This window comes from Oncorhynchus tshawytscha, linkage group LG22 (genome assembly GCF_018296145.1).
Source record: "Oncorhynchus tshawytscha isolate Ot180627B linkage group LG22, Otsh_v2.0, whole genome shotgun sequence".
Taxonomy (NCBI): domain Eukaryota; kingdom Metazoa; phylum Chordata; class Actinopteri; order Salmoniformes; family Salmonidae; genus Oncorhynchus; species Oncorhynchus tshawytscha.
In genome coordinates, this window is record NC_056450.1 from 45,252,738 (window position 1) to 45,278,723 (window position 25,986).

Consider the following 25,986-nt stretch of genomic DNA (forward strand, 5'->3'; position numbering starts at 1 on the left):
GTCATCACATCAAGGAGAGTCTCCACCACTACAGTCATCACATCAAGGAGAGTCTCCACCACTACAGTCATCACATCAAGGAGAGTCTCCACCACTACAGTCATCACATCAAGGAGAGTCTCCACCACTACAGTCATCACATCAAGGAGAGTCTCCACCACTACAGTCACCAACATCATGTGACCGTGCATACTGTCACCAACATCCGCAGCACTGACCATGTGACCGTGCATCAGTCCTCTCTCTCCTCGTCTCTGCTACGTCAGTCCTCTCTCTCCTCGTCTCTGCTACGTCAGTCCTCTCTCTCCTCGTCTCTGCTACGTCAGTCCTCTCTCCTCCTCGTCTCTGCTCCCTCGTCTCTGCTACGTCAGTCCTCTCTCTCCTCGTCTCTGCTACGTCAGTCCTCTCTCTCCTCGTCTCTGCTACGTCAGTCCTCTCTCTCCTCGTCTCTGCTACGTCAGTCCTCTCTCTCCTCGTCTCTGCTACGTCAGTCCTCTCTCTCCTCGTCTCTGCTACGTCAGTCCTCGTCTCTCTCGTCCGTCTCTGCTCTGCTACGTCAGTCCTCTCTCTCCTCGTCTCTGCTACGTCAGTCCTCTCTCTCCTCGTCTCTGCTCTCTGCTACGTCAGTCCTCTCTCCCCTCGTCTCTGCTACGTCAGTCCTCTCTCTCCTCGTCTCTGCTACGTCAGTCCTCCCCTCTCTCCTCTCTCCCCTCGTCTCTGCTACGTCAGTCCTCTCTCTCCTCGTCTCTGCTACGTCAGTCCTCTCTCTCCTCGTCTCTGCTACGTCAGTCCTCTCTCTCCTCGTCTCTGCTACGTCAGTCCTCTCTCTCCTCGTCTCTGCTACGTCAGTCCTCTCTCTCCTCGTCTCTGCTACGTCAGTCCTCTCTCTCCATCTCTGTTACGTCAGTCTCCATCTCTCTGCTACGTCAGTCTCCATCTCTCTCCTTGTCTCTGCTACGTCAGTCCTCTCCTTGTCTCTGCTACGTCAGTCCTCTCTCTCCTTGTCTCTGCTACATCAGTCATCTCTCCTTGTCTCTGCTACGTAGCAGAGTGAACTATAAAAACAGACATCGTTCCATGTGGAGTCTGAGAATAAAACCCAAACCTGTCTCCCATCAGCACCAGTAGAGAGTAAAACCCAAACCGGTCTCCCATCAGCACCAGTAGGGAGGAAAACCCAAACCGGTCTCCCATCAGCACCAGTAGGGAGGAAAACCCAAACCGGTCTCCCATCAGCACCAGTAGTTGTCATACCTGTCGTCCAGGATGTTGCGGTCCTGCTGGCTCCGGTCCAAACAGCTCTGTCTCTCTCTCAGCTCTCCCAGGAGAGACGTCACCTGGGCCTTCAGCGCCTCGACATCCTTATCCAGCTAAACACACAGACAGACAGTAGTACTGTCTGACAGACAAATAGTACTGAAAGGACCAGGCAGTAGGACTGACTGTTACACAAAATGACTAAGTCCGGTGTGTGTGTACCTGGGTACAGTGTGTGTGTAGTGTGTACAGTGTGTGTGTAGTGTGTACCTGGGTACGTGTGTGTGTAGTGTGTACAGTGTGTGTGTAGTGTGTACCTGTGTGTGTGTGTGTAGTGTGTACCTGGGTACAGTGTGTGTACAGTGTGTGTAGTGTGTACCTGGGTACAGTGTGTGTGTAGTGTGTGTAGTGTGTGTGTAGTGTGTACCTGGGTACAGTGTGTGTGTAGTGTGTGCCTGGGTACAGTGTGTGTGTAGTGCGTAGTGTGTAGTGTAGTGTATGGTGTATAGTGTATAGTGTGTAGTGTATAGTGTGTAGTGTTGTTGAGTGCGTGGTGTAGTGTGTAGTGTAGTGTGTAATGCGTGGTGTAGTGTGTGGTGTATTTTGTGGTGGTGTAGTGTGTGGTGTATAGTGTGTAGTGTATAGTGTGTAGTGTGTAGTGTGTGTATAGTGTAGTGTATAGTGTGTAAAGTGTAGTGTGTGTAGTGTATAGTGTAGTGTATAGTGTAGTATAGTGTGTAGTGTATAGTGTAGTGTGGTGTAGTGTATAGTGTATAGTGTAGTGTATAGTGTAGTGTATAGTGTATAGTGTATAGTGTGTAGTGTAGTGTATAGTGTGTAGTGTGTAGTGTAATAGTGTGGTGTAGTGTATAGTGTGTAGTGTATGTGTGTAGTGTGTATAGTGTAGAGTGTAAAGTGTAGTATGGTGTAGTGTAGTGTATAGTGTGGTGTGTAGTGTAGTGCATTGTGTATAGTGTAGTGTAGTGCATTGTGTATGTGTAGTGTATAGTGTATAGTGTGTAGTGTAGTGTAGTGCATTGTGTATAGTATAGTGTATAGTGTATAGTGTGTAGTGTAGTGTATGTATAGTGTAGTGTGTAGTGTAGTGTAGTGTGTAGTATAGTGTGTAGTGTTGTGTATAGTGTAGTGTAGTGTGTAGTGTGTATAGTGTAGTGTGTAGTATAGTATAGTGTGTAGTGTAGTGTAGTGTAGTGTGTAGTGTAGTGGTGTATAGTGTGTAGTGTAGTGTATAGTGTGTAGTATAGTGTGTATTGTGTAGTATAGTGTGTAGTGTATAGCGTGTCGTGTATAGTGTGTAGTATAGTGTGTATTGTGTAGTATAGTGTGTAGTGTATAGCGTGTCGTGTAGTGTATAGTATAGTGTGTAGTATAGTATAGTGTGTAGTGTAGGGTGTAGTGCGTGGTGTATTGTGTGGTGTATTGTGTGGTGTAGTGTGTAGTATAGTGTGTAGTATAGTGTATAGTGTGGTGTGTAGTGCATGGTGTATTGTGTGGTGTAGTGTGTAGTGTGTAGTAGAGTGTGTAGTGTTGTGTGTAGTGTAGTGTGTAGTGCATGGTGTATTGTGTGGTGTAGTGTGTAGAGTGTGTAGTAGAGTGTGTAGTGTATAGTGTTTAGCGTGTAGTGTATAGTGTGTAGTATAATATAGTGTGTAGTGTAGTATAGTGTAGTGTATAGTGTAGTGTATAGAGTGTAGTATAGTGTAGTGTGTAGTATAGTGTATAGTGTAGTGTGTAGTATAGTGTGTAGTGTATAGTATAGTCTGTGGTGTAGTATAGTGTGTAGTGTACTGTATAGTATAGTATAGTGTAGTGTGTAGTATGGTATAGTGTGTAGTATAGTATAGTGTGTAGTATAGTGTGTAGTATAGTGTGTAGTATAGTATGTAGTATAGTGTAGTGTGTAGTGTAGTATAGTGTATAGTATAGTGTAGTGTGTAGTATAGTGTGTAGTGTAGTATAGTGTATAGTGTAGTGTGTACCTGGGTACAGTCCTTGTCCTTCTGTTTAAGCAGCACTTCAGTTCTGTCTCTCTGAGCTGAACTCTTCTGGAGGGAATCTAACTGCTCCTGCAGCTCTCTGTACCTACACACACACACGGACACCACACCCACACACACGGACACCACACCCACACACGGACACCACACCCACACACACGGACACCACACCCACACAACGGACACCACACCCACACACACGGACACCACACCCACACCCACGGACACCACACCCACGGACACCACACCCACACGGACACCACACCCACACGGACACCACACCCACACGGACACCACACCCACGGACACCACACCCATGGACACCACACCCACACGGACACCACACCCACACACAGGGACACCACACACAGGGACACCACACCCACACACAGGGACACCACACCCATGGACACCACACACAGGGACACCACACACAGGGACACCACACCCACACACAGGGACACCACACACACGGACACCACACCCACACACAGGGACACCACACCCACACACAGGGACCCCACACACAGGGACACCACACCCACACACAGGACACCACACACAGGGACACCACACCCACACACAGGGACACCACACACAGGGACACCACACCCACGGACACCACACCCACGGACACCACACCCATGGACACCACACCCACACACAGGGACACCACACACAGGGACACCACACCACACCCACACACAGGGACACCACACACACACGGACACCACACCCACACACAGGGACACCACACACAGGGACACCACACACAGGGACACCACACCACACCCACACACACAGGGACACCACACACAGGGACACCACACCACACCCACACACAGGGACACCACACCACACCCACACACAGGGACACCACACCACACCCACACACAGGGACACCACACCACACCCACACACAGGGACACCACACCCAGGCACACCACACACAGGCACACCACACCACACACAGGCACACCACACCACACCCACACACAGGCACACCACACCACACACACAGGCACACCACACACACACACACAGGCACACCACACCCACACACAGGAACATATTTAGGATCACAGGTCATAACCACTACAAGGCAGAATAGTGAGACACACTTACCTGCCCTGTGTGGCTTGAAGCTGCTCTGTGAGTTTGGCCAGGTGGGAGCTGAGGAGACAGGAAGCAGACATCAACACACTGCAGGAAGTGATGCGGACTGTCGGAAAATGATATCATACCTGTCAGAGGAGGGCGGGGCATCGGAACGCTGAACCGTTTCCTCAGTAACACCACAACTCTAAGGAACACAATTATAGTCCCCAGTAAGACTTCACGTTTCCAGCTATCATTTCTTCACAGAATGACCGTAACACCACACACACACACACCAGTTTGGTTCGGAGCTGCTCAACCGAGCGATGAAGGCAGTCTCTCTCTCTCTCTCCCTCCTCCCTCTCTTTCTCCAGCTCTTCATTCCTCCTCCTCAGATCTCTCTTCCCTTCTTCCAACTCCTCTTTGTGGCTCTTCAGCGGCTGGAGAGAGTTGTTTCCTCCTACAGGCTAGAGAAAGAGACAGGAAGTTGATAGATAGTATATCTCCATGTTGCCATAGAAACAACAAGCTTGTATTGAAATAAGGAGTGAGGGAGAACCAGAAACAAAGAAAAAGCACGACTTCAGGTTAACCACTAACTACACAGAGATAGATGGCTTCTCTCTCTATGAGGTAGAGAGGTGATTGGTGAGATCAGGAACAAGTGGGCAGGACTGGGGAGGGTACTTCTCATGGAGCAAAATGGAACCTTTATTTAACTGGGCAAGTCAGTAAGGAACAAATTCTTATTTACAATGACGGCCTACACCGGCCAAACCCGGAAGACGCTGGGCCAGTTGTGCTCCGCCCTGTGGGACTCCCAGTCAGGGCCGAATGTGATACAGCCTTAGCTGAACACACTGCGGGGCTCCCAGCCTTAGCTGAACACACTGGGGGACCCCCAGCCTTAGCTGAAACACACTGGGGGACTCCCAGCCTTAGCTGAAACACACTGGGGGACTCCCAGCCTTAGCTGAAACACACTGGGGACTCCCAGCCTTAGCTGAAACACACTGGGGGACTCCCAGCCTTAGCTGAAACACACTGGGGGACCCCAGCCTTAGCTGAAACACACTGGGGGACTCCCAGCCTTAGCTGAAACACACTGGGGACTCCCAGCCTTAGCTGAAACACACTGGGGGACTCCCAGCCTTAGCTGAAACACACTGGGGGACTCCCAGCCTTAGCTGAAACACACTGGGGACCCCCAGCCTTAGCTGAAACACACTGGGGACTCCCAGCCTTAGCTGAAACACACTGGGGGACTCCCAGCCTTAGCTGAAACACACTGGGGGACTCCCAGCCTTAGCTGAACACACTGGGGGACTCCCAGCCTTAGCTGAACACACTGGGGGACTCCCAGCCTTAGCTGAACACACTGGGGGACTCCCAGCCTTAGCTGAACACACTGGGGGACTCCCAGCCTTAGCTGAACACACTGGGGACTCCCAGCCTTAGCTGAACACACTGGGGACTCCCAGCCTTAGCTGAACACACTGTGGGACTCCCAGCCTTAGCTGAACACACTGGGGACTCCCAGCCTTAGCTGAACACACTGGGGGACTCCCAGCCTTAGCTGAACACACTGTGGGACTCCCAGCCTTAGCTGAACACACTGTGGGACTCCCAGCCTTAGCTGAACACACTGTGGGACTCCCAGCCTTAGCTGAACACACTGTGGGACTCCCAGCCTTAGCTGAACACACTGTGGGACTCCCAGCCTTAGCTGAACACACTGTGGGACTCCCAGCCTTAGCTGAACACACTGGGGACTCCCAGCCTTAGCTGAACACACTGTGGGACTCCCAGCCTTAGCTGAACACACTGTGGGACTCCCAGCCTTAGCTGAACACACTGTGGGTCTCCCAGCCAGGGCCGGATGTGATACAGCCTTAGCTGAACACACTGGGGACTCCCAGCCTTAGCTGAACACACTGTGGGACTCCCAGCCTTAGCTGAACACACTGGGGACTCCCAGCCTTAGCTGAACACACTGTGGGACTCCCAGTCAGGGCCTGTGATACAGCCTTAGCTGAACACACTGGGGGACTCCCAGCCTTAGCTGAACACACTGGGGGACTCCCAGCCTTAGCTGAACACACTGGGGGACTCCCAGCCTTAGCTGAACACACTGGGGGACTCCCAGCCTTAGCTGAACACACTGGGGGACTCCCAGCCTTAGCTGAACACACTGGGGGACTCCCAGCCTTAGCTGAACACACTGGGGACTCCCAGCCTTAGCTGAACACACTGGGGACTCCCAGCCTTAGCTGAACACACTGGGGGACTCCCAGCCTTAGCTGAACACACTGGGGACTCCCAGCCTTAGCTGAACACACTGGGGACTCCCAGCCTTAGCTGAACACACTGGGGGACTCCCAGCCTTAGCTGAACACACTGGGGGACTCCCAGCCTTAGCTGAACACACTGGGGGACTCCCAGCCTTAGCTGAACACACTGGGGGACTCCCAGCCTTAGCTGAACACACTGGGGGACTCCCAGCCTTAGCTGAACACACTGGGGGACTCCCAGCCTTAGCTGAACACACTGGGGGACTCCCAGCCTTAGCTGAACACACTGGGGGACTCCCAGCCTTAGCTGAACACACTGGGGACTCCCAGCCTTAGCTGAACACACTGGGGGACTCCCAGCCTTAGCTGAACACACTGGGGACTCCCAGCCTTAGCTGAACACACTGGGGGACTCCCAGCCTTAGCTGAACACACTGGGGACTCCCAGCCTTAGCTGAACACACTGGGGACTCCCAGTCAGGGCCGGATGTGATACAGCCTTAGCTGAACACACTGTGGGACTCCCAGCCTTAGCTGAACACACTGGGGACTCCCAGCCTTAGCTGAACACACTGGGGACTCCCAGCCTTAGCTGAACACACTGGGGGACTCCCAGCCTTAGCTGAACACACTGGGGACTCCCAGCCTTAGCTGAACACACTGGGGGACTCCCAGCCTTAGCTGAACACACTGGGGACTCCCAGTCAGGGCCGGATGTGATACAGCCTGCTGAACACACTGGGGACTCCCAGTAAGGGCCAGATGTGATACAGCCTTAGCTGAACACACTGGGGACTCCCAGTAAGGGCCAGATGTGATACAGCTTCCCAGCTGAACACACTGGGGACTCCCAGCCTTAGCTGAACACTGGGGGACTCCCAGCCTTAGCTGAACACACTGGGGGACTCCCAGCCTTAGCTGAACACACTGGGGACTCCCAGCCTTAGCTGAACACACTGGGGACTCCCAGCCTTAGCTGAACACACTGGGGGACTCCCAGCAGGGCTGTGAGCCTTAGCTGAACACACTGGGGACTCCCAGCCTTAGCTGAACACACTGGGGGACTCCCAGCCTTAGCTGAACACACTGGGGGACTCCCAGCCTTAGCTGAACACACTGGGGGACTCCCAGCCTTAGCTGAACACACTGGGGGACTCCCAGCCTTAGCTGAACACACTGGGGGACTCCCAGCCTTAGCTGAACACACTGGGGACTCCCAGCCTTAGCTGAACACACTGGGGACTCCCAGCCTTAGCTGAACACACTGGGGGACTCCCAGCCTTAGCTGAACACACTGGGGGACTCCCAGCCTTAGCTGAACACACTGGGGACTCCCAGCCTTAGCTGAACACACTGGGGGACTCCCAGCCTTAGCTGAACACACTGGGGGACTCCCAGCCTTAGCTGAACACACTGGGGACTCCCAGCCTTAGCTGAACACACTGGGGACTCCCAGCCTTAGCTGAACACACTGGGGGACTCCCAGCCTTAGCTGAACACACTGGGGACTCCCAGCCTTAGCTGAACACACTGGGGGACTCCCAGCCTTAGCTGAACACACTGGGGGACTCCCAGCCTTAGCTGAACACACTGGGGACTCCCAGCCTTAGCTGAACACACTGGGGGACTCCCAGCCGTAGCTGAACACACTGGGGGACTCCCAGCCTTAGCTGAACACACTGGGGACTCCCAGCCTTAGCTGAACACACTGGGGACTCCCAGCCTTAGCTGAACACACTGGGGACTCCCAGCCTTAGCTGAACACACTGGGGGACTCCCCTTAGCCTTAGCTGAACACACTGGGGACTCCCAGCCTTAGCTGAACACACTGTGGGACTCCCAGCCTTAGCTGAACACACTGTGGGACTCCCAGCCTTAGCTGAACACACTGTGGGACTCCCAGCCTTAGCTGAACACACTGGGGAACTCCCAGTCAGGGCCGGATGTGATACAGCCTTAGCTGAACACACTGGGGGACTCCCAGCCTTAGCTGAACACACTGGGGACTCCCAGCCTTAGCTGAACACACTGGGGACTCCCAGCCTTAGCTGAACACACTGGGGACTCCCAGCCTTAGCTGAACACACTGGGGGACTCCCAGCCTTAGCTGAACACACTGGGGGACTCCCAGCCTTAGCTGAACACACTGGGGGACTCCCAGCCTTAGCTGAACACACTGGGGACTCCCAGCTGAACACACTGGGGACTCCCAGCCTTAGCTGAACACACTGGGGACTCCCAGCCTTAGCTGAACACACTGGGGGACTCCCAGCCTTAGCTGAACACACTGGGGGACTCCCAGCCTTAGCTGAACACACTGGGGACTCCCAGCCTTAGCTGAACACACTGGGGACTCCCAGCCTTAGCTGAACACACTGGGGGACTCCCAGCCTTAGCTGAACACACTGGGGACTCCCAGCCTTAGCTGAACACACTGGGGGACTCCCAGCCTTAGCTGAACACACTGGGGACTCCCAGCCTTAGCTGAACACACTGGGGACTCCCAGCCTTAGCTGAACACACTGGGGGACTCCCAGCCTTAGCTGAACACACTGGGGACTCCCAGCCTTAGCTGAACACACTGGGGGACTCCCAGCCTTAGCTGAACACACTGGGGGACTCCCAGCCTTAGCTGAACACACTGGGGGACTCCCAGCCTTAGCTGAACACACTGGGGGACTCCCAGCCTTAGCTGAACACACTGGGGACTCCCAGCCTTAGCTGAACACACTGGGGACTCCCAGCCTTAGCTGAACACACTGGGGACTCCCAGCCTTAGCTGAACACACTGGGGACTCCCAGCCTTAGCTGAACACACTGGGGACTCCCAGCCTTAGCTGAACACACTGGGGACTCCCAGCCTTAGCTGAACACACTGGGGGACTCCCAGCCTTAGCTGAACACACTGGGGGACTCCCAGCCTTAGCTGAACACACTGGGGGACTCCCAGCCTTAGCTGAACACACTGTGGGACTCCCAGCCTTAGCTGAACACACTGTGGGACTCCCAGCCTTAGCTGAACACACTGTGGGACTCCCAGCCTTAGCTGAACACACTGGGGACTCCCAGTCAGGGCCGGATGTGATACAGCCTTAGCTGAACACACTGGGGGACTCCCAGCCTTAGCTGAACACACTGGGGGACTCCCAGCCTTAGCTGAACACACTGGGGGACTCCCAGCCTTAGCTGAACACACTGGGGGACTCCCAGCCTTAGCTGAACACACTGGGGACTCCCAGCCTTAGCTGAACACACTGGGGGACTCCCAGCCTTAGCTGAACACACTGGGGACTCCCAGCCTTAGCTGAACACACTGGGGACTCCAGCCTTAGCTGAACACACTGGGGACTCCCAGCCTTGGCTGAACACACTGGGGACTCCCAGCCTTAGCTGAACACACTGGGGGACTCCCAGCCTTAGCTGAACACACTGGGGACTCCCAGCCTTAGCTGAACACACTGGGGGACTCCCAGCCTTAGCTGAACACACTGGGGACTCCCTGGGGACCTTAGCTGAACACACTGGGGGACTCCCAGCCTTAGCTGAACTCCCACAGCTGGGGGACTCCCAGCCTTAGCTGAACACACTGGGGACTCCCAGCCTTAGCTGAACACACTGGGGACTCCCAGCCTTAGCTGAACACACTGGGGGACTCCCAGCCTTAGCTGAACACACTGGGGACTCCCAGCCTTAGCTGAACACACTGGGGGACTCCCAGCCTTAGCTGAACACACTGGGGGACTCCCAGCCTTAGCTGAACACACTGGGGACTCCCAGCCTTAGCTGAACACACTGGGGACTCCCAGCCTTAGCTGAACACACTGGGGACTCCCAGCCTTAGCTGAACACACTGGGGACTCCCAGCCTTAGCTGCTGAACACACTGGGGGACTCCCAGCCTTAGCTGAACACACTGGGGGACTCCCAGCCTTAGCTGAACACACTGGGGACTCCCAGCCTTAGCTGAACACACTGGGGACTCCCAGCCTTAGCTGAACACACTGGGGACTCCCAGCCTTAGCTGAACACACTGGGGACTCCCAGCCTTAGCTGAACACACTGGGGACTCCCAGCCTTAGCTGGGACTCCCAGCCTTAGCTGAACACACTGGGGGACTCCCAGCCTTAGCTGAACACACTGGGGACTCCCAGCCTTAGCTGAACACACTGGGGACTCCCAGCCTTAGCTGAACACACTGGGGACTCCCAGCCTTAGCTGAACACACTGGGGACTCCCAGCCTTAGCTGAACACACTGGGGACTCCCAGCCTTAGCTGAACACACTGGGGACTCCCAGCCTTAGCTGAACACACTGGGGACTCCCAGCCTTAGCTGAACACACTGGGGGACTCCCAGCCTTAGCTGAACACACTGGGGACTCCCAGCCTTAGCTGAACACACTGGGGACTCCCAGCCTTAGCTGAACACACTGGGGACTCCCAGCCTTGGCTGAACACACTGGGGACTCCCAGCCTTAGCTGAACACACTGGGGACTCCCAGCCTTAGCTGAACACACTGGGGACTCCCAGCCTTAGCTGAACACACTGGGGACTCCCAGCCTTAGCTGAACACACTGGGGGACTCCAGCCTTAGCTGAACACACTGGGGGACTCCCAGCCTTAGCTGAACACACTGGGGGACTCCCAGCCTTAGCTGAACACACTGGGGGACTCCCAGCCTTAGCTGAACACACTGGGGACTCCCAGCCTTAGCTGAACACACTGGGGGACTCCCAGCCTTAGCTGAACACACTGGGGACTCCCAGCCTTAGCTGAACACACTGGGGACTCCCAGCCTTAGCTGAACACACTGGGGACTCCCAGTCAGGGCCGGATGTGATACAGTCTTAGCTGAACACACTGTGGGACTCCCAGCCTTAGCTGAACACACTGTGGGACTCCCAGCCTTAGCTGAACACACTGGGGACTCCCAGCCTTAGCTGAACACACTGGGGACTCCCAGCCTTAGCTGAACACACTGTGGGACTCCCAGTCAGGGCCAGATGTGATACAGCCTTGGCTGAACACACTGTGGGACTCCCAGCCTTAGCTGAACACACTGTGGGACTCCCAGCCTTAGCTGAACACACTGTGGGACTCCCAGCCTTAGCTGAACACACTGTGGGACTCCCAGCCTTAGCTGAACACACTGGGGACTCCCAGCCTTAGCTGAACACACTGTGGGACTCCCAGCCAGGGCACGGATGTGATACAGCCTTAGCTGAACACACTGTGGGACTCCCAGCCTTAGCTGAACACACTGTGGGACTCCCAGCCTTAGCTGAACACACTGTGGGACTCCCAGCCTTAGCTGAACACACTGGGGACTCCCAGCCTTAGCTGAACACACTGGGGACTCCCAGCCTTAGCTGGACACACTGTGGGACTCCCAGCCTTAGCTGGACACACTGTGGGACTCCCAGCCTTAGCTGGACACACTGTGGGACTCCCAGCCTTGGCTGGACACACTGTGGGACTCCCAGCCTTAGCTGAACACACTGTGGGACTCCCAGCCTTAGCTGAACACACTGTGGGACTCCCAGCCTTAGCTGAACACACTGTGGGACTCCCAGCCTTAGCTGAACACACTGTGGGACTCCCAGCCTTAGCTGAACACACTGTGGGACTCCCAGCCTTAGCTGAACACACTGTGGGACTCCCAGCCTTAGCTGAACACACTGGGGACTCCCAGCCTTAGCTGAACACACTGAACACACTGGGACTCCCAGCCTTAGCTGAACACACTGTGGGACTCCCAGCCTTAGCTGAACACACTGGGGACTCCCAGCCTTAGCTGAACACACTGGGGACTCCCAGCCTTAGCTGAACACACTGTGGGACTCCCAGCCTTAGCTGAACACACTGGGGGACTCCCAGCCTTAGCTGAACACACTGGGGACTCCCAGCCTTAGCTGAACACACTGGGGGACTCCCAGCCTTAGCTGAACACACTGGGGACTCCCAGCCTTAGCTGAACACACTGGGGGACTCCCAGCCTTAGCTGAACACACTGGGGACTCCCAGCCTTAGCTGAACACACTGGGGACTCCCAGCCTTAGCTGAACACACTGGGGACTCCCAGCCTTAGCTGAACACACTGGGGGACTCCCAGCCTTAGCTGAACACACTGGGGGACTCCCAGCCTTAGCTGAACACACTGGGGACTCCCAGCCTTAGCTGAACACACTGGGGACTCCCAGCCTTAGCTGAACACACTGGGGACTCCCAGCCTTAGCTGAACACACTGGGGACTCCCAGCCTTAGCTGAACACACTGGGGACTCCCAGTCAGGAACTGTGAGCCTTAGCTGAACACACTGTGGGACTCCCAGCCTTAGCTGAACACGCTGGGGACTCCCAGTCAGGGCCGGATGTGATACAGCCTTAGCTGAACACACTGTGGGACTCCCAGCCTTAGCTGAACACGCTGGGGGGGACTCCCAGTCAGGCTGAACACACTGTGGGACTCCAGCCTTAGCTGAACACACTGGGGACTCCCAGCCTTAGCTGAACACACTGGGGGACTCCCAGCCTTAGCTGAACACACTGGGGACTCCCAGCCTTAGCTGAACACACTGGGGACTCCCAGCCTTAGCTGAACACACTGTGGGACTCCCAGCCTTAGCTGAACACACTGTGGGACTCCCAGCCTTAGCTGAACACACTGTGGGACTCCCAGCCTTAGCTGAACACACTGTGGGACTCCCAGCCTTAGCTGAACACACTGTGGGACTCCCAGCCTTAGCTGAACACACTGTGGGACTCCCAGCCTTAGCTGAACACACTGTGGGACTCCCAGCCTTAGCTGAACACACTGTGGGACTCCCAGCCTTAGCTGAACACACTGGGGACTCCCAGCCTTAGCTGAACACACTGGGGGACTCCCAGCCTTAGCTGAACACACTGGGGGACTCCCAGCCTTAGCTGAACACACTGGGGACTCCAGCCTTAGCTGAACACACTGGGGACTCCCAGCCTTAGCTGAACACACTGGGGGACTCCCAGCCTTAGCTGAACACACTGTGGGACTCCCAGCCTTAGCTGAACACGCTGGGGACTCCCAGTCAGGGCCGGATGTGATACAGCCTTAGCTGAACACACTGTGGGACTCCCAGCCTTAGCTGAACACACTGTGGGACTCCCAGCCTTAGCTGAACACACTGGGGACTCCCAGCCTTAGCTGAACACACTGGGGACTCCCAGCCTTAGCTGAACACACTGGGGGACTCCCAGCCTTAGCTGAACACACTGGGGACTCCCAGCCTTAGCTGAACACACTGGGGGACTCCCAGCCTTAGCTGAACACACTGGGGGACTCCCAGCCTTAGCTGAACACACTGGGGACTCCCAGCCTTAGCTGAACACACTGGGGGACTCCCAGCCTTAGCTGAACACACTGGGGGACTCCCAGCCTTAGCTGAACACACTGGGGGACTCCCAGCCTTAGCTGAACACACTGGGGACTCCCAGCCTTAGCTGAACACACTGGGGGACTCCCAGCCTTGGCTGAACACACTGGGGACTCCCAGCCTTAGCTGAACACACTGGGGGACTCCCAGCCTTAGCTGAACACACTGGGGGACTCCCAGCCTTAGCTGAACACACTGGGGGACTCCCAGCCTTAGCTGAACACACTGGGGACTCCCAGCCTTAGCTGAACACACTGGGGACTCCCAGCCTTAGCTGAACACACTGGGGGACTCCCAGCCTTAGCTGAACACACTGGGGGACTCCCAGCCTTAGCTGAACACACTGGGGACTCCCAGTCAGGGCACACTGTGATACAGCCTTAGCTGAACACACTGGGGGACTCCCAGCCTTAGCTGAACACACTGGGGGACTCCCAGCCTTAGCTGAACACACTGGGGGACTCCCAGCCTTAGCTGAACACACTGGGGGACTCCCAGCCTTAGCTGAACACACTGGGGGACTCCCAGCCTTAGCTGAACACACTGTGGGACTCCCAGCCTTAGCTGAACACACTGTGGGACTCCCAGCCTTAGCTGAACACACTGTGGGACTCCCAGCCTTAGCTGTGGGACTCCCACACACTGTGGGACTCCCAGCCTTAGCTGAACACACTGTGGGACTCCCAGCCTTAGCTGAACACACTGTGGGACTCCCAGCCTTAGCTGAACACACTGTGGGACTCCCAGCCTTAGCTGCACACACTGTGGGACTCCCAGCCTTAGCTGAACACACTGGGGGACTCCCAGCCTTAGCTGAACACACTGGGGGACTCCCAGCCTTAGCTGAACACACTGGGGACTCCCAGCCTTAGCTGAACACACTGGGGGACTCCCAGCCTTAGCTGAACACACTGGGGGACTCCCAGCCTTAGCTGAACACACTGTGGGACTCCCAGCCTTAGCTGAACACACTGGGGGACTCCCAGTCAGGGCCGGATGTGATACAGCCTTAGCTGAACACACTGTGGGACTCCCAGCCTTAGCTGAACACACTGTGGGACTCCCAGCCTTAGCTGAACACACTGTGGGACTCCCAGCCTTAGCTGAACACACTGGGGACTCCCAGCCTTAGCTGAACACACTGGGGACTCCCAGCCTTAGCTGAACACACTGGGGGACTCCCAGCCTTAGCTGAACACACTGGGGACTCCCAGCCTTAGCTGAACACACTGGGGGACTCCCAGCCTTAGCTGAACACACTGGGGACTCCCAGCCTTAGCTGAACACACTGGGGGACTCCCAGCCTTAGCTGAACACACTGGGGACTCCCAGCCTTAGCTGAACACACTGGGGACTCCCAGCCTTAGCTGAACACACTGGGGGACTCCCAGCCTTAGCTGAACACACTGGGGGACTCCCAGCCTTAGCTGAACACACTGGGGGACTCCCAGCCTTAGCTGAACACACTGGGGACTCCCAGCCTTAGCTGAACACACTGGGGGACTCCCAGCCTTAGCTGAACACACTGGGGACTCCCAGCCCCAGCCTTAGCTGAACACACTGTGGGACTCCCAGCCTTAGCTGAACACACTGGGGGACTCCCAGCCTTAGCTGAACACACTGGGGACTCCCAGCCTTAGCTGAACACACTGGGGGACTCCCAGCCTTAGCTGAACACACTGGGGACTCCCAGCCTTAGCTGAACACACTGGGGGACTCCCAGCCTTAGCTGAACACACTGGGGACTCCCAGCCTTAGCTGAACACACTGGGGACTCCCAGCCTTAGCTGAACACACTGGGGGACTCCCAGCCTTAGCTGAACACACTGGGGACTCCCAGCCTTAGCTGAAACACACTGGGGACTCCCAGCCTTAGCTGAACACACTGGGGACTCCCAGCCTTAGCTGAACACACTGGGGGACTCCCAGCCTTAGCTGAACACACTGGGGACTCCCAGCCTTGCTGAACACACTGGGGACTCCCAGCCTTAGCTGAACACGCTGGGGACTCCCAGTCAGGGGACCGGATGTGATACAGCCTTAGCTGAACACACTGGGGACTCCCAGCCTTAGCTGAACACACTGGGGACTCCCAGCCTTAGCTGAACACACTGCGGGACTCCCAGCCTTAGCTGAACACACGTTTCTTTTACCAACCATGTGGGTACCAAAAAATGTATTCCAATGAAACATTTCCCTAACCCCTAACCTAAACCCTCTGGAAATAAACCTTTCCTTGTTTTACCTCTGGTCCCCACAAGGATAGTAAAACCAAACACACAGAAGTAAAAAAACAAGTGAGCCACGGAATCTCGCTGTCACATCAGTATGTGGACCACCCCTTCAAATGAGTGGATTGGGCTATTTCAGCCACACCCGTTGTTGACAGGTGTATAAACTCGAGCACACAGCCATGCAATCTCCACAGACAAACATTGGCAGTAGAATGGCCTTACACTACATGATCAAGAGTGTGTATCTTGGAATTTACACTGTTCTATGTATTAGACCTAGATACTGTGTGACGTTTCACATGTATGTATTGCAGCCCTTAACTAATAGTGTTCTGTGCTATGCATTATGTCATGTGGACCCCAGGAAGAGTAGCTGATACTTTGTGGCTAATGGGGATCTAATGGGGATCTAATCAATACCAAATCCAGATTTGTCCGTCGGACTGCAAGATGTTGAAGTGGGGGCGACGACAATTGAATCTATCTATATTCATCCCTCAATCTATCTGCACTGACCAGCGAGGATGCCATAGGTCCGTTGGTCTCCCGAGCCATGGATGGGGCCGTTGACCAGCAGGCCTTGGTTCGCTCCAGGGTTGGAGGGGCTAGAGGGGCTGGCCAGGCTGGAAAGGCTATGGTTCTCCATGGCCAGTCTCTCCACTAGCGCCGGGCCTCCTGGAAAGCGACAGCTGAGGAACTCTCTCTCTTCTCTAGACCTCCGCTGCCATTCCTCCATCTCCTCACAGCGCTGACGCAGGGCCTGGTTGCTGCGCTGCAGCGCCTCTACACAACACACACACATACAATCCGTGCCTCAATGTGGATCCAAATAAAATATTTGTGTTTGAATAAATGTGTGTGTGTGATTGAGTCCCTACCTCGGGCTGCTGGTTGTCTCCCAGTAGTCTAGTCACCACCTCATTGGCTGCCAGCTCAGCAGGAACCTGAAGAGCCACGTTACCCTCTTCCCCTGCCATCTCCCACTGCAGGGCCATGTCTGCCTGGGGCTGCACCATGTCGCTGAACATCGTATTATATAGAAAACAAGAAATGTATACAGACACACCATCACTTCAGAATTACAGTATCTGTCTGTTGGCACTGATCCAATGATGCAAAGCTACTAGTACAAAACACTAGGAAGGTTTCCAAGGTTTATTCAACAAAAGCAATGTAGTAACAACAACAAATCATTGCAACATATGTAATGGAAAGGCAATATATGTAGGAGCAATGTTTTAAAGATCGACAACCATTTTATTTTGTCAAACTTTCTTTACAGTGACAATAAATTAGGATTGCCACATACTTTTGAAGGTACGCGAGGCACGTGATGTCATCACGTAACAAGTTCCACTCCACATTTAATTCTAAATGCCTACTTCTTGCAAAAATCATTATTTTTAAAGTAAAAAAAAATATTGCCCTGACTTCCAAGAATGCCTGTTTTTCTGGTTGGCTGGCAAGTTTCACCATCCAATTATATCACATCTACAGGAGGGCAAGTTTCACCATCCAATTATATCATCTACAGGAGGGCAAGTTTCACCATCCAATTATATCACATCTACAGGAGGGCAAGTTTCACCATCCAATTATATCACATCTACAGGAGGGCAAGTTTCACCATCCAATTATATCACATCTACAGGAGTGTACGTTTCACCATCCAATTATATCACATCTACAGGAGTGTACGTTTCACCATCCAATTATATCACATCTACAGGAGTGTACGTTTCACCATGGCGACCACAGACCGTGGCGATACGTTGACACATGAGAAATATTAGAATATGGCAAATATTAGGTTGGACAATAGAACAAGTCAAAATTCACCCAAGGCTGAAAAACAGCCAAAGAACGTTGTCCGAGCTGGAAAACTAGTAAATGAAATTAAACGAACCTTCACTGAGTCTCTTCTGAATGGAGTGACGCTTATAATTCCATTTAAATGTCACAACATTTTTTATCTCTTTTCATTTTACCACTACAATCTGTTTGGATGAAACTGGGGAAAAAAAGACTTGTGTAGAAAGTAAACATCCACCCATCGATAGTATCAACTGTGCTTATGTCTGAGGAATGAGGAAGTAGGGAAAACTTATATTTCTGGTCTATTGTTCGATGACAGCTGAGCTCGCTGCCCAGACTTAAATAATTACAAGAGGAGATTCTCCTGATTAAATTGGTGTACGACTTGAAAAAAAAAAAAAATTGAAATATACACAGTGTGATTTTTGGTGAAATAGACAGTTATACTCCTATAGGAAACAATGGGGCGACCTCCCAAGTTCCATGAGTGAAAATCTAATCTTGAAATTTTAACAGCTTTCTATACTATCAACACCAGCTGTCAGCTGCCCAAATTTACATCTTTAGAAAGAATAGATTATCCTGAATGAAATGGTGTAGAACTTCCAAACAGTTTCTAACCAGTTTTATTTTCTAACAGTTTAAATTGAGGTGTGTTCCACCTCATTAACTCACATAGAAGTTGCCCATTTCAGCATCGAGGACAATTCATGTTTGAGGTTTTACTGAGCCGGACAAACTTCTCTCTTCGAGGAGAGCCCACGCACTTCACGCAGATCATGTATGCAGACGTGTGTCCTGCACGATTTGGCACATTTTCTAACCCTAACCCTTGTTGTTTCCCATACAAATAATACATTTGGACGTGTGTGCGTTCCTATCAAAGTAAGCTCCTTGTTTTCTGGTTATCGTGTTGTTTCTACTGTAGCATGAAGTATGTGTGTATCATAATGTATTTACAGTTTGTCACATTTTTAAGTACTGGTGAAAAATAATTCATTCTGATTATTGCATAGATTATAATGGACACCTATGATGTGTGTAACGTGCTTTTTTAAAGGTTGATTATAATGAGCTAATGCTAAGCTATTTGGCAGCTGTGTATGGCACCAATGTTTGTTGACATTATACAATGCATTCTGAGGTCACGTAAACATCTGTCAGACCAAAGATGTTAAAATGAGGTGAAGGAATGGTTCACTCATCTTTCAGGTAAACTTACAGAAGCGAATGAAAGGAAGTGGATGATCGTAGACAACACACCCCCTTCAACATGCATATTGCAAACAGACCAAATGTATCTGGTCTCCTCTTATTGTCTTTGGTTGACACTAAAAAACAAACATGGCGGGCAACACAAACTACCCCATCTTCCTTAATTACTGTCGATTCTAGAAAGTGTTTTACTATATTATTTCGATCAATGTTGAGCTCACCTGTGATGTGATGAATTATGAATAGTAATTGCTATTAGCTAATTCATATTGTAGTTTCTGTCAGCCGAGAGTTATCTAAATATGACGGATTGTATTGTGTCAATATTTCCTCAGTTAGGACTAATGTTGCCTACATTTCTCGGTTTGGATGATTGTGTTATGCAGTCATTACTTCTGTGAATGTCTGAACATTGCATCCAAAAATAAATGTGTTACATTCAGGACATAACTTTGTAAGGACTGTCTGTGTTTGTGCAAAATGTTTGTGAAAAAAAAATAAAAAAATCAGTGTGACTAGGTCAAATGCTGACTGATGCGTCACTTGAAACTGGACACTCTAAATAGGCATTCTAATCGAACCCGGTTTGAGCGTACAATGCAGAATGCTCATTCCCGTTTGTCCGTAGGTGTGAACAGCTCAAGAGGAAAAACAGTATAGTTTATAGCGCTCTCTTGCGTATAGTTTATACCTCATTCACGACACTGGTGCTTCTACACCTGCATTGCTTGCTGTTTGGGGTTTTAGGCTGGGTTTCTGTACAGCACTTTGAGATATCAGCTGATGTACGAAGGGCTATATAAATACATTTGATTTGATTTGATTTGCTAGGCTCATAATCTGGGGTAGCAACAGCGTCAGAGCTACAAATCAATGAGCTAAACCCATCCACATGGTTTGCAACTCCGTGAACCTGCGCAGCATTCGCTCAATTCGACACTTATGAACATGTCAAATTACCCAGCTGCAATTCAGATAACAAATCAGCAATAGAAAAAGGTTGTCTTCTGGTTGTTTAATTTTTTAAAATTTTTATTTAACCTTTAACTAGGCAAGTCAGTTAAGAACTCATTTAAATTTCCAATGACGACCTACCAAAAGGCCTCCTGTGGGGACGGAGTCCTGGGATTTAAAAAAATAAATACAATATAAATATAGGACAAAACACATCATAACAACGAGACAACACTACATAAGGAGAGACCTAAGACAACAACATAGCAAGGCAGCAACACATGACAACACAGCATAGTAGCATCATAACATAACAACAACATGGCAGCAGCACAACATAACAACAACATGGTACAAATATTAATGGGCACAAACAGCACAACAGTCAGTAAGGTAGAGACAACAATACATCACACAAAGCAGCCACAACAGTCAGTAAGGTAGAGACAACAATACATCACACAAAGCAGCCACAACAGTCAGTAAGGTAGAGACAACAATACATCACACAAAGCAGCCACAACAGTCAGTAGAGACAACAATACATCACACAAAGCAGCCACAACAGTCAGTAGAGACAACAATACATCACACAAAGCAGCCACAACAGTCAGTAGAGACAACAATACATCACACAAAGCAGCCACAACAGTCAGTAGAGACAACAATACATCACACAAAGCAGCCACAACAGTCAGTAAGGTAGAGACAACAATACATCACACAAAGCAGCCACAACAGTCAGTAGAGACAACAGTACATCACACAAAGCAGCCACAACGGTCAGTAGAGACAACAATACATCACACAAAGCAGCCACAACAGTCAGTAAGGTAGAGACAACAATACATCACACAAAGCAGCCACAACAGTCAGTAAGGTAGAGACAACAATACATCACACAAAGCAGCCACAACAGTCAGTAAGGTAGAGACAACAATACATCACACAAAGCAGCCACAACGGTCAGTAGAGACAACAATACATCACACAAAGCAGCCACAACAGTCAGTAGAGACAACAATACATCACACAAAGCAGCCACAATGGTTAGTAAGAGTGTCCATGATTGAGTCTTTGAATGAAGAATGAAATCGGCCACATATTGAAAAAGAGGACAGGGTCATGAGTTGTGTTTAGATTTTACTACTTTTTTCTGTAAAATAAATAATGGTTAACCAAGACCAGAACATGTGTAACGTATGATAGTTATGTACCAGCCATCGCTATCAACAACGTGTACCCAGGCGAACAGTAAGCTTGCCCACCAAGTTGCTAACCTTATTCTTATTATTAACAAATGACATGAGCCTACAGGGTTAACGCGAAGCAGGCATTGTAAGGCAGAACAATGAGCTGGGAAGAGAGTTGGTGCTCAGAGCTAATAGAGGAGTGTAACCCGCTGTGAAATTGCTTGGGGTGCACAATAATAGCCTTTCAGTCGGTGGCATCACTCGCTCTGAGACCTTGAAGTAGTTGTTTTCCCTGCTTTTGTGGGGCGACGGGTGACGATGCTTCGAGGGTGAATGTTGTCAATGTGTGCAGAGGGTTGGAGCCCAGGGCGAGGAGAGGGACGGAAGCTCTACTGGTACAGGAGCAGGGTGAAAAAGGCCCTAAAACATGGCCTGGTTTTTTATGCGATTACTTCAAAACTACGGCACGCAGCTGCGACATATGGTCATATTATTAAGCTGGGCTCCATGTCAGATGCAGTGAACTAGTTTTTAAACATAAACAGAAGTGTTACAAATATGATGAAATGAATGCGTTCTATCCCACATGAGGTGAGAGAGCATACAGGCTGTCGCCAATGTAATGATCAACTTGTCTGAATGGGTTCTGGAAACACTTCAACCACTACATTTGTAATCAACACTGTTATGTAACGTTGTGTGTATCGCCATTACGTCCAGTTCAATGGAAACGCAACCTTAAATTAAATTGTCACCTGTTTTCTACGCGAACTTTCTAAATGACAACAACAAAAACAAGTTACTGGAGAAACAGCCAGTCCTCTCGGAGTTAGCCAGCCTACTTTCGCTTCTAGTTCCATCGGTGATTATATCTAGTTAGCGGGAGTTTGCTAAGTAAAGATAAGTTAGCTAACTACACACCGTGGTAACTAATGAAATACGGGCAGCTCGCTCGCCAACTAGTCATATAAATCCTATTAGCTAGAAACTCCGTCAACAACACCGTTCGACTGGTAAGGTTAGCTAGACTGACATGGGTAAATGCGGACTAGCCATGACCATCGCGTCAGCTAGTTAGCACAACAGTGGCTGGTCAATGACACATCTAGCTAACTTGATGTCAAGAAAGCTTACCTTTTCTCTGTAGCTCTAGCTAGCGTTAATCAGGCTAACAACGGTAGTTAATTAAGTTAATAGCTCTGGTTGATTGTCGCAGACCAAGCGTATTTCCGCAACCGACACCAACTCTACGTTGTGTTTTTATTCAAATCTGGTAAAAAAAAATAAAGTATTTCTAGCTGATAGGTCTCTTGACATTATGCTAATGCTAGCTGTCAAAGTGACATTATGCTAATGCTAGTTTGCGCCAGGAACTCCTACTTCCGCACTGTCATAGATGACGTCATCTTCTTTGACGTTTAACGGCGGCGGGCATCTAAATAATGTTGCATTACCGCCACCTACTGGACTGGAGTATAACTCCCTTATACTTTGCTTGAAAATAAATACCTTACCATCTAACACTACACTCACAACAACAAAAAATGTGTTACTCCACTATTTACATCTATTTAGGCCTACTTCAGGCCATAAATGCTAAAAATCCAATCTTACTGAAACATATATCACTTGTTGGTTTATATCTCTGTTCTAGTACAGATCTACTAGTCACACCACTCCTCTCAGGATCCCTCCCCTTTACCCATCTTCCTCTACTTTCTTCACTACCTCAGCATAGGTCAACTTCTGCACTACTCTAACCCTGGAAACCTCAACCTGCCTCTCAACCATACAGTGCCTTGCGAAAGTATTCGGCCCCCTTGAACTTTGCGACCTTTTGCCACATTTCAGGCTTCAAACATAAAGATATAAAACTGTATTTTTTGTGAAGAATCAACAACAAGTGGGACACAATCATGAAGTGGAACGACATTTATTGGATATTTCAAACTTTTTAACAAATCAAAAACTGAAAAATTGTGCGTGCAAAATTATTCAGCCGCTTTACTTTCAGTGCAGCAAACTCTCTCCAGAAGTTCAGTGAGGATCTCTGAATGATCCAATGTTGACCTAAATGACTAATGATGATAAATACAATCCACCTGTGTGTAATCAAGTCTCTGTATAAATGCACCTGCACTGTGATAGTCTCAGAGGTCCGTTAAAAGCGCAGAGAGCATCATGAAGAACAAGGAACACACCAGGCAGGTCCGAGATACTGTTGTGAAGAAGTTTAACGCCGGATATTTGGATATAAAAAGATTTCCCAAGCTTTAAACATCCCAAGGAGCACTGTGCAAGCGATAATATTGAAATGGAAGGAGTATCAGACCACTGCAAATCTACCAAGACCTGGCTGTCCCTCTAAACTTTCAGCTCATACAAGGAGAAGACTGATCAGAGATGCAGCCAAGAGGCCCATGATCACTCTGGATGAACTGCAGAGATCTACAGCTGAGGTGGGAGGCTCTGTCCATAGGACAACAATCAGTCGTATATTGCACAAATCTGGCCTTTATGGAAGAGTGGCAAGAAGAATGACATTTCTTAAAGATATCCATAAAAAGTGTCGTTTAAAGTTTGCCACAAGCCACCTGGGAGACACACCAAACATGTGGAAGAAGGTGCTCTGGTCAGATGAAACCAAAATTGAACTTTTTGGCAACAATGCAAAACGTTATGTTTGGCGTAAAAGCAACACAGCTCATCACCTGAACACACCATCCCCACTGTCAAACATGGTGGTGGCAGCATCATGGTTTGGGCCTGCTTTTCTTCAGCAGGGACAGGGAAGATGGTTAAAATTGATGGGAAGATGGATGGAGCCAAATACAGAACCATTCTGGAAGAAAACCTGATGGAGTCTGCAAAAGACCTGAGACTGGGACGGAGCTTTGTCTTCCAACAAGACAGTGATCCAAAACATAAAGCAAAATCTACAATGGAATGGTTCAAAAATAAACATATCCAGGTGTTAGAATGGCCAAGTCAAAGTCCAGACCTGAATCCAATCGAGAATCTGTGGAAAGAACTGAAAACTGCTGTTCACAAATGCTCTCCATCCAACCTCACTGAGCTCGAGCTGTTTTGCAAGGAGGAATGGGAAAAAATTTCAGTCTCTCGATGTGCAAAACTGATAGAGACATACCCCAAGCGACTTACAGCTGTAATCGCAGCAAAAGGTGGCACTACAAAGTATTAACTTAAGGGGGCTGAAAAATTTTGCACGCCCAATTTTTCAGTTTTTGATTTGTTAAGAAAGTTTGAAATATCCAATAAATGTCCTTCCACTTCATAATTGTGTCCCACTTGTTGTTGATTCTTCACAAAAAAATGCAGTTTTATATCTTTATGTTAGGAAGCCTGAAATGTGGCAAAAGGTTGCAAAGTTCAAGGGGGCCGAATACTTTCGCAAGGCACTGTACCACTACTTTCCCAATGCTACACATTCCTTTGTCTCATTCCCTTCTGCACACTTCTCACACCTAGAACCTCCCTCCTACACACTGCTGCCACATAGGAACATCTAGGAACCTCCCTCCTACACACTGCTGTCACATAGGAACCTCCATCCTACACACTGCTGCCACATAGGAACATCTAGGAACCTCCCTCCTACACACTACTGCCACATAGGAACATCTAGGAACCTCCCTCCTACACACTGCTGTCACATAGGAACCTCCATCCTACACACTGCTGCCACATGCCCATAAGCTTGACACCTGTAACAACGTAATTTATTCGGCACAAAAGCTCGTACAGATTAACATATATCCTAACATCTCTTTTGGGGGGGGAAAGACTCAACATCAACACTCTAAATAACAGACTACGACTCTTCTGTTTCACCACTCACGCCACCCTGTCTGTGTTGCACCGGAATCTTCCCGTTCAGTTGGTCGACTTTCACATTTACCTCTATCCCAGTAATCACTCCTTTCAGTGGAGCCCTTTCCTTGAGAGTAAAACAATTCACATCTCTTGCCCCCATTCGTTTAACACAGAGCACCTTCTCCCTCTAACCAGCAGAAACACAAAGAATTATCACAAGACCACTTCTGGTTACCCTCACCGATTCCACAGCACCCAACTCTGTTTTCACCCATCCTGAACCCACAAATGGATCAGCCAAGAGACAGGGGTCCACTTTTTCCAAAAACGTCACTCCTACTGTTCCTACGTGTTATTTCTTACACTAGTACCCCAGGTCATCTTAGGTTTCATTACATACAGCCGAGAAGAACTACTGAATATAAGATCAGCGTCAACTCACCATCAGTACGACCAAGAATATGTTTTTCGCAATGCGGATCCTGTGTTCTGCCTTGCAACCAGTGTAACGGAGTGGATTACATGCAGCGACCCAAAAAACGACTCAGAAAAAGAGGGAAACGAAGCGGTCTTCTGGTCAGACTCCGGAGACGGGCACATCGTGCACCACTCCCTAGCATTCTTCTCGCCAATGTCCAGTCTCTTGACAACAAGGTTGATGAAATCCGAGC

At 50.5% G+C, this 25,986-nt stretch overlaps 1 protein-coding gene across 2 annotated transcripts in view; it reads right to left on the reverse strand.

Moving 5' to 3' along the window:
- The window catches only part of LOC121840490 (NF-kappa-B essential modulator-like), a 28,555-nt gene extending 11,589 nt beyond the window's left edge, over positions 1-16,966 (reverse strand). For both annotated transcript variants that reach the window (XR_006079674.1, XM_042304339.1), the window contains exons 1-6: positions 16,821-16,966; positions 4,670-4,840; positions 4,520-4,578; positions 4,401-4,448; positions 3,258-3,360; positions 1,255-1,370 (exon numbers count right to left, since the gene is read on the reverse strand). Coding sequence is in view for 1 of the 2 variants with exons in the window: in XM_042304339.1 (XP_042160273.1) it covers positions 1,255-1,370; positions 3,258-3,360; positions 4,401-4,448; positions 4,520-4,578; positions 4,670-4,840; positions 16,821-16,859 (536 nt within the window). In the remaining variant the exon portion in view is untranslated. The remainder of the gene's footprint in view (positions 1-1,254; positions 1,371-3,257; positions 3,361-4,400; positions 4,449-4,519; positions 4,579-4,669; positions 4,841-16,820) is intronic.
- Positions 16,967-25,986: the final 9,020 nt, after the last annotated feature.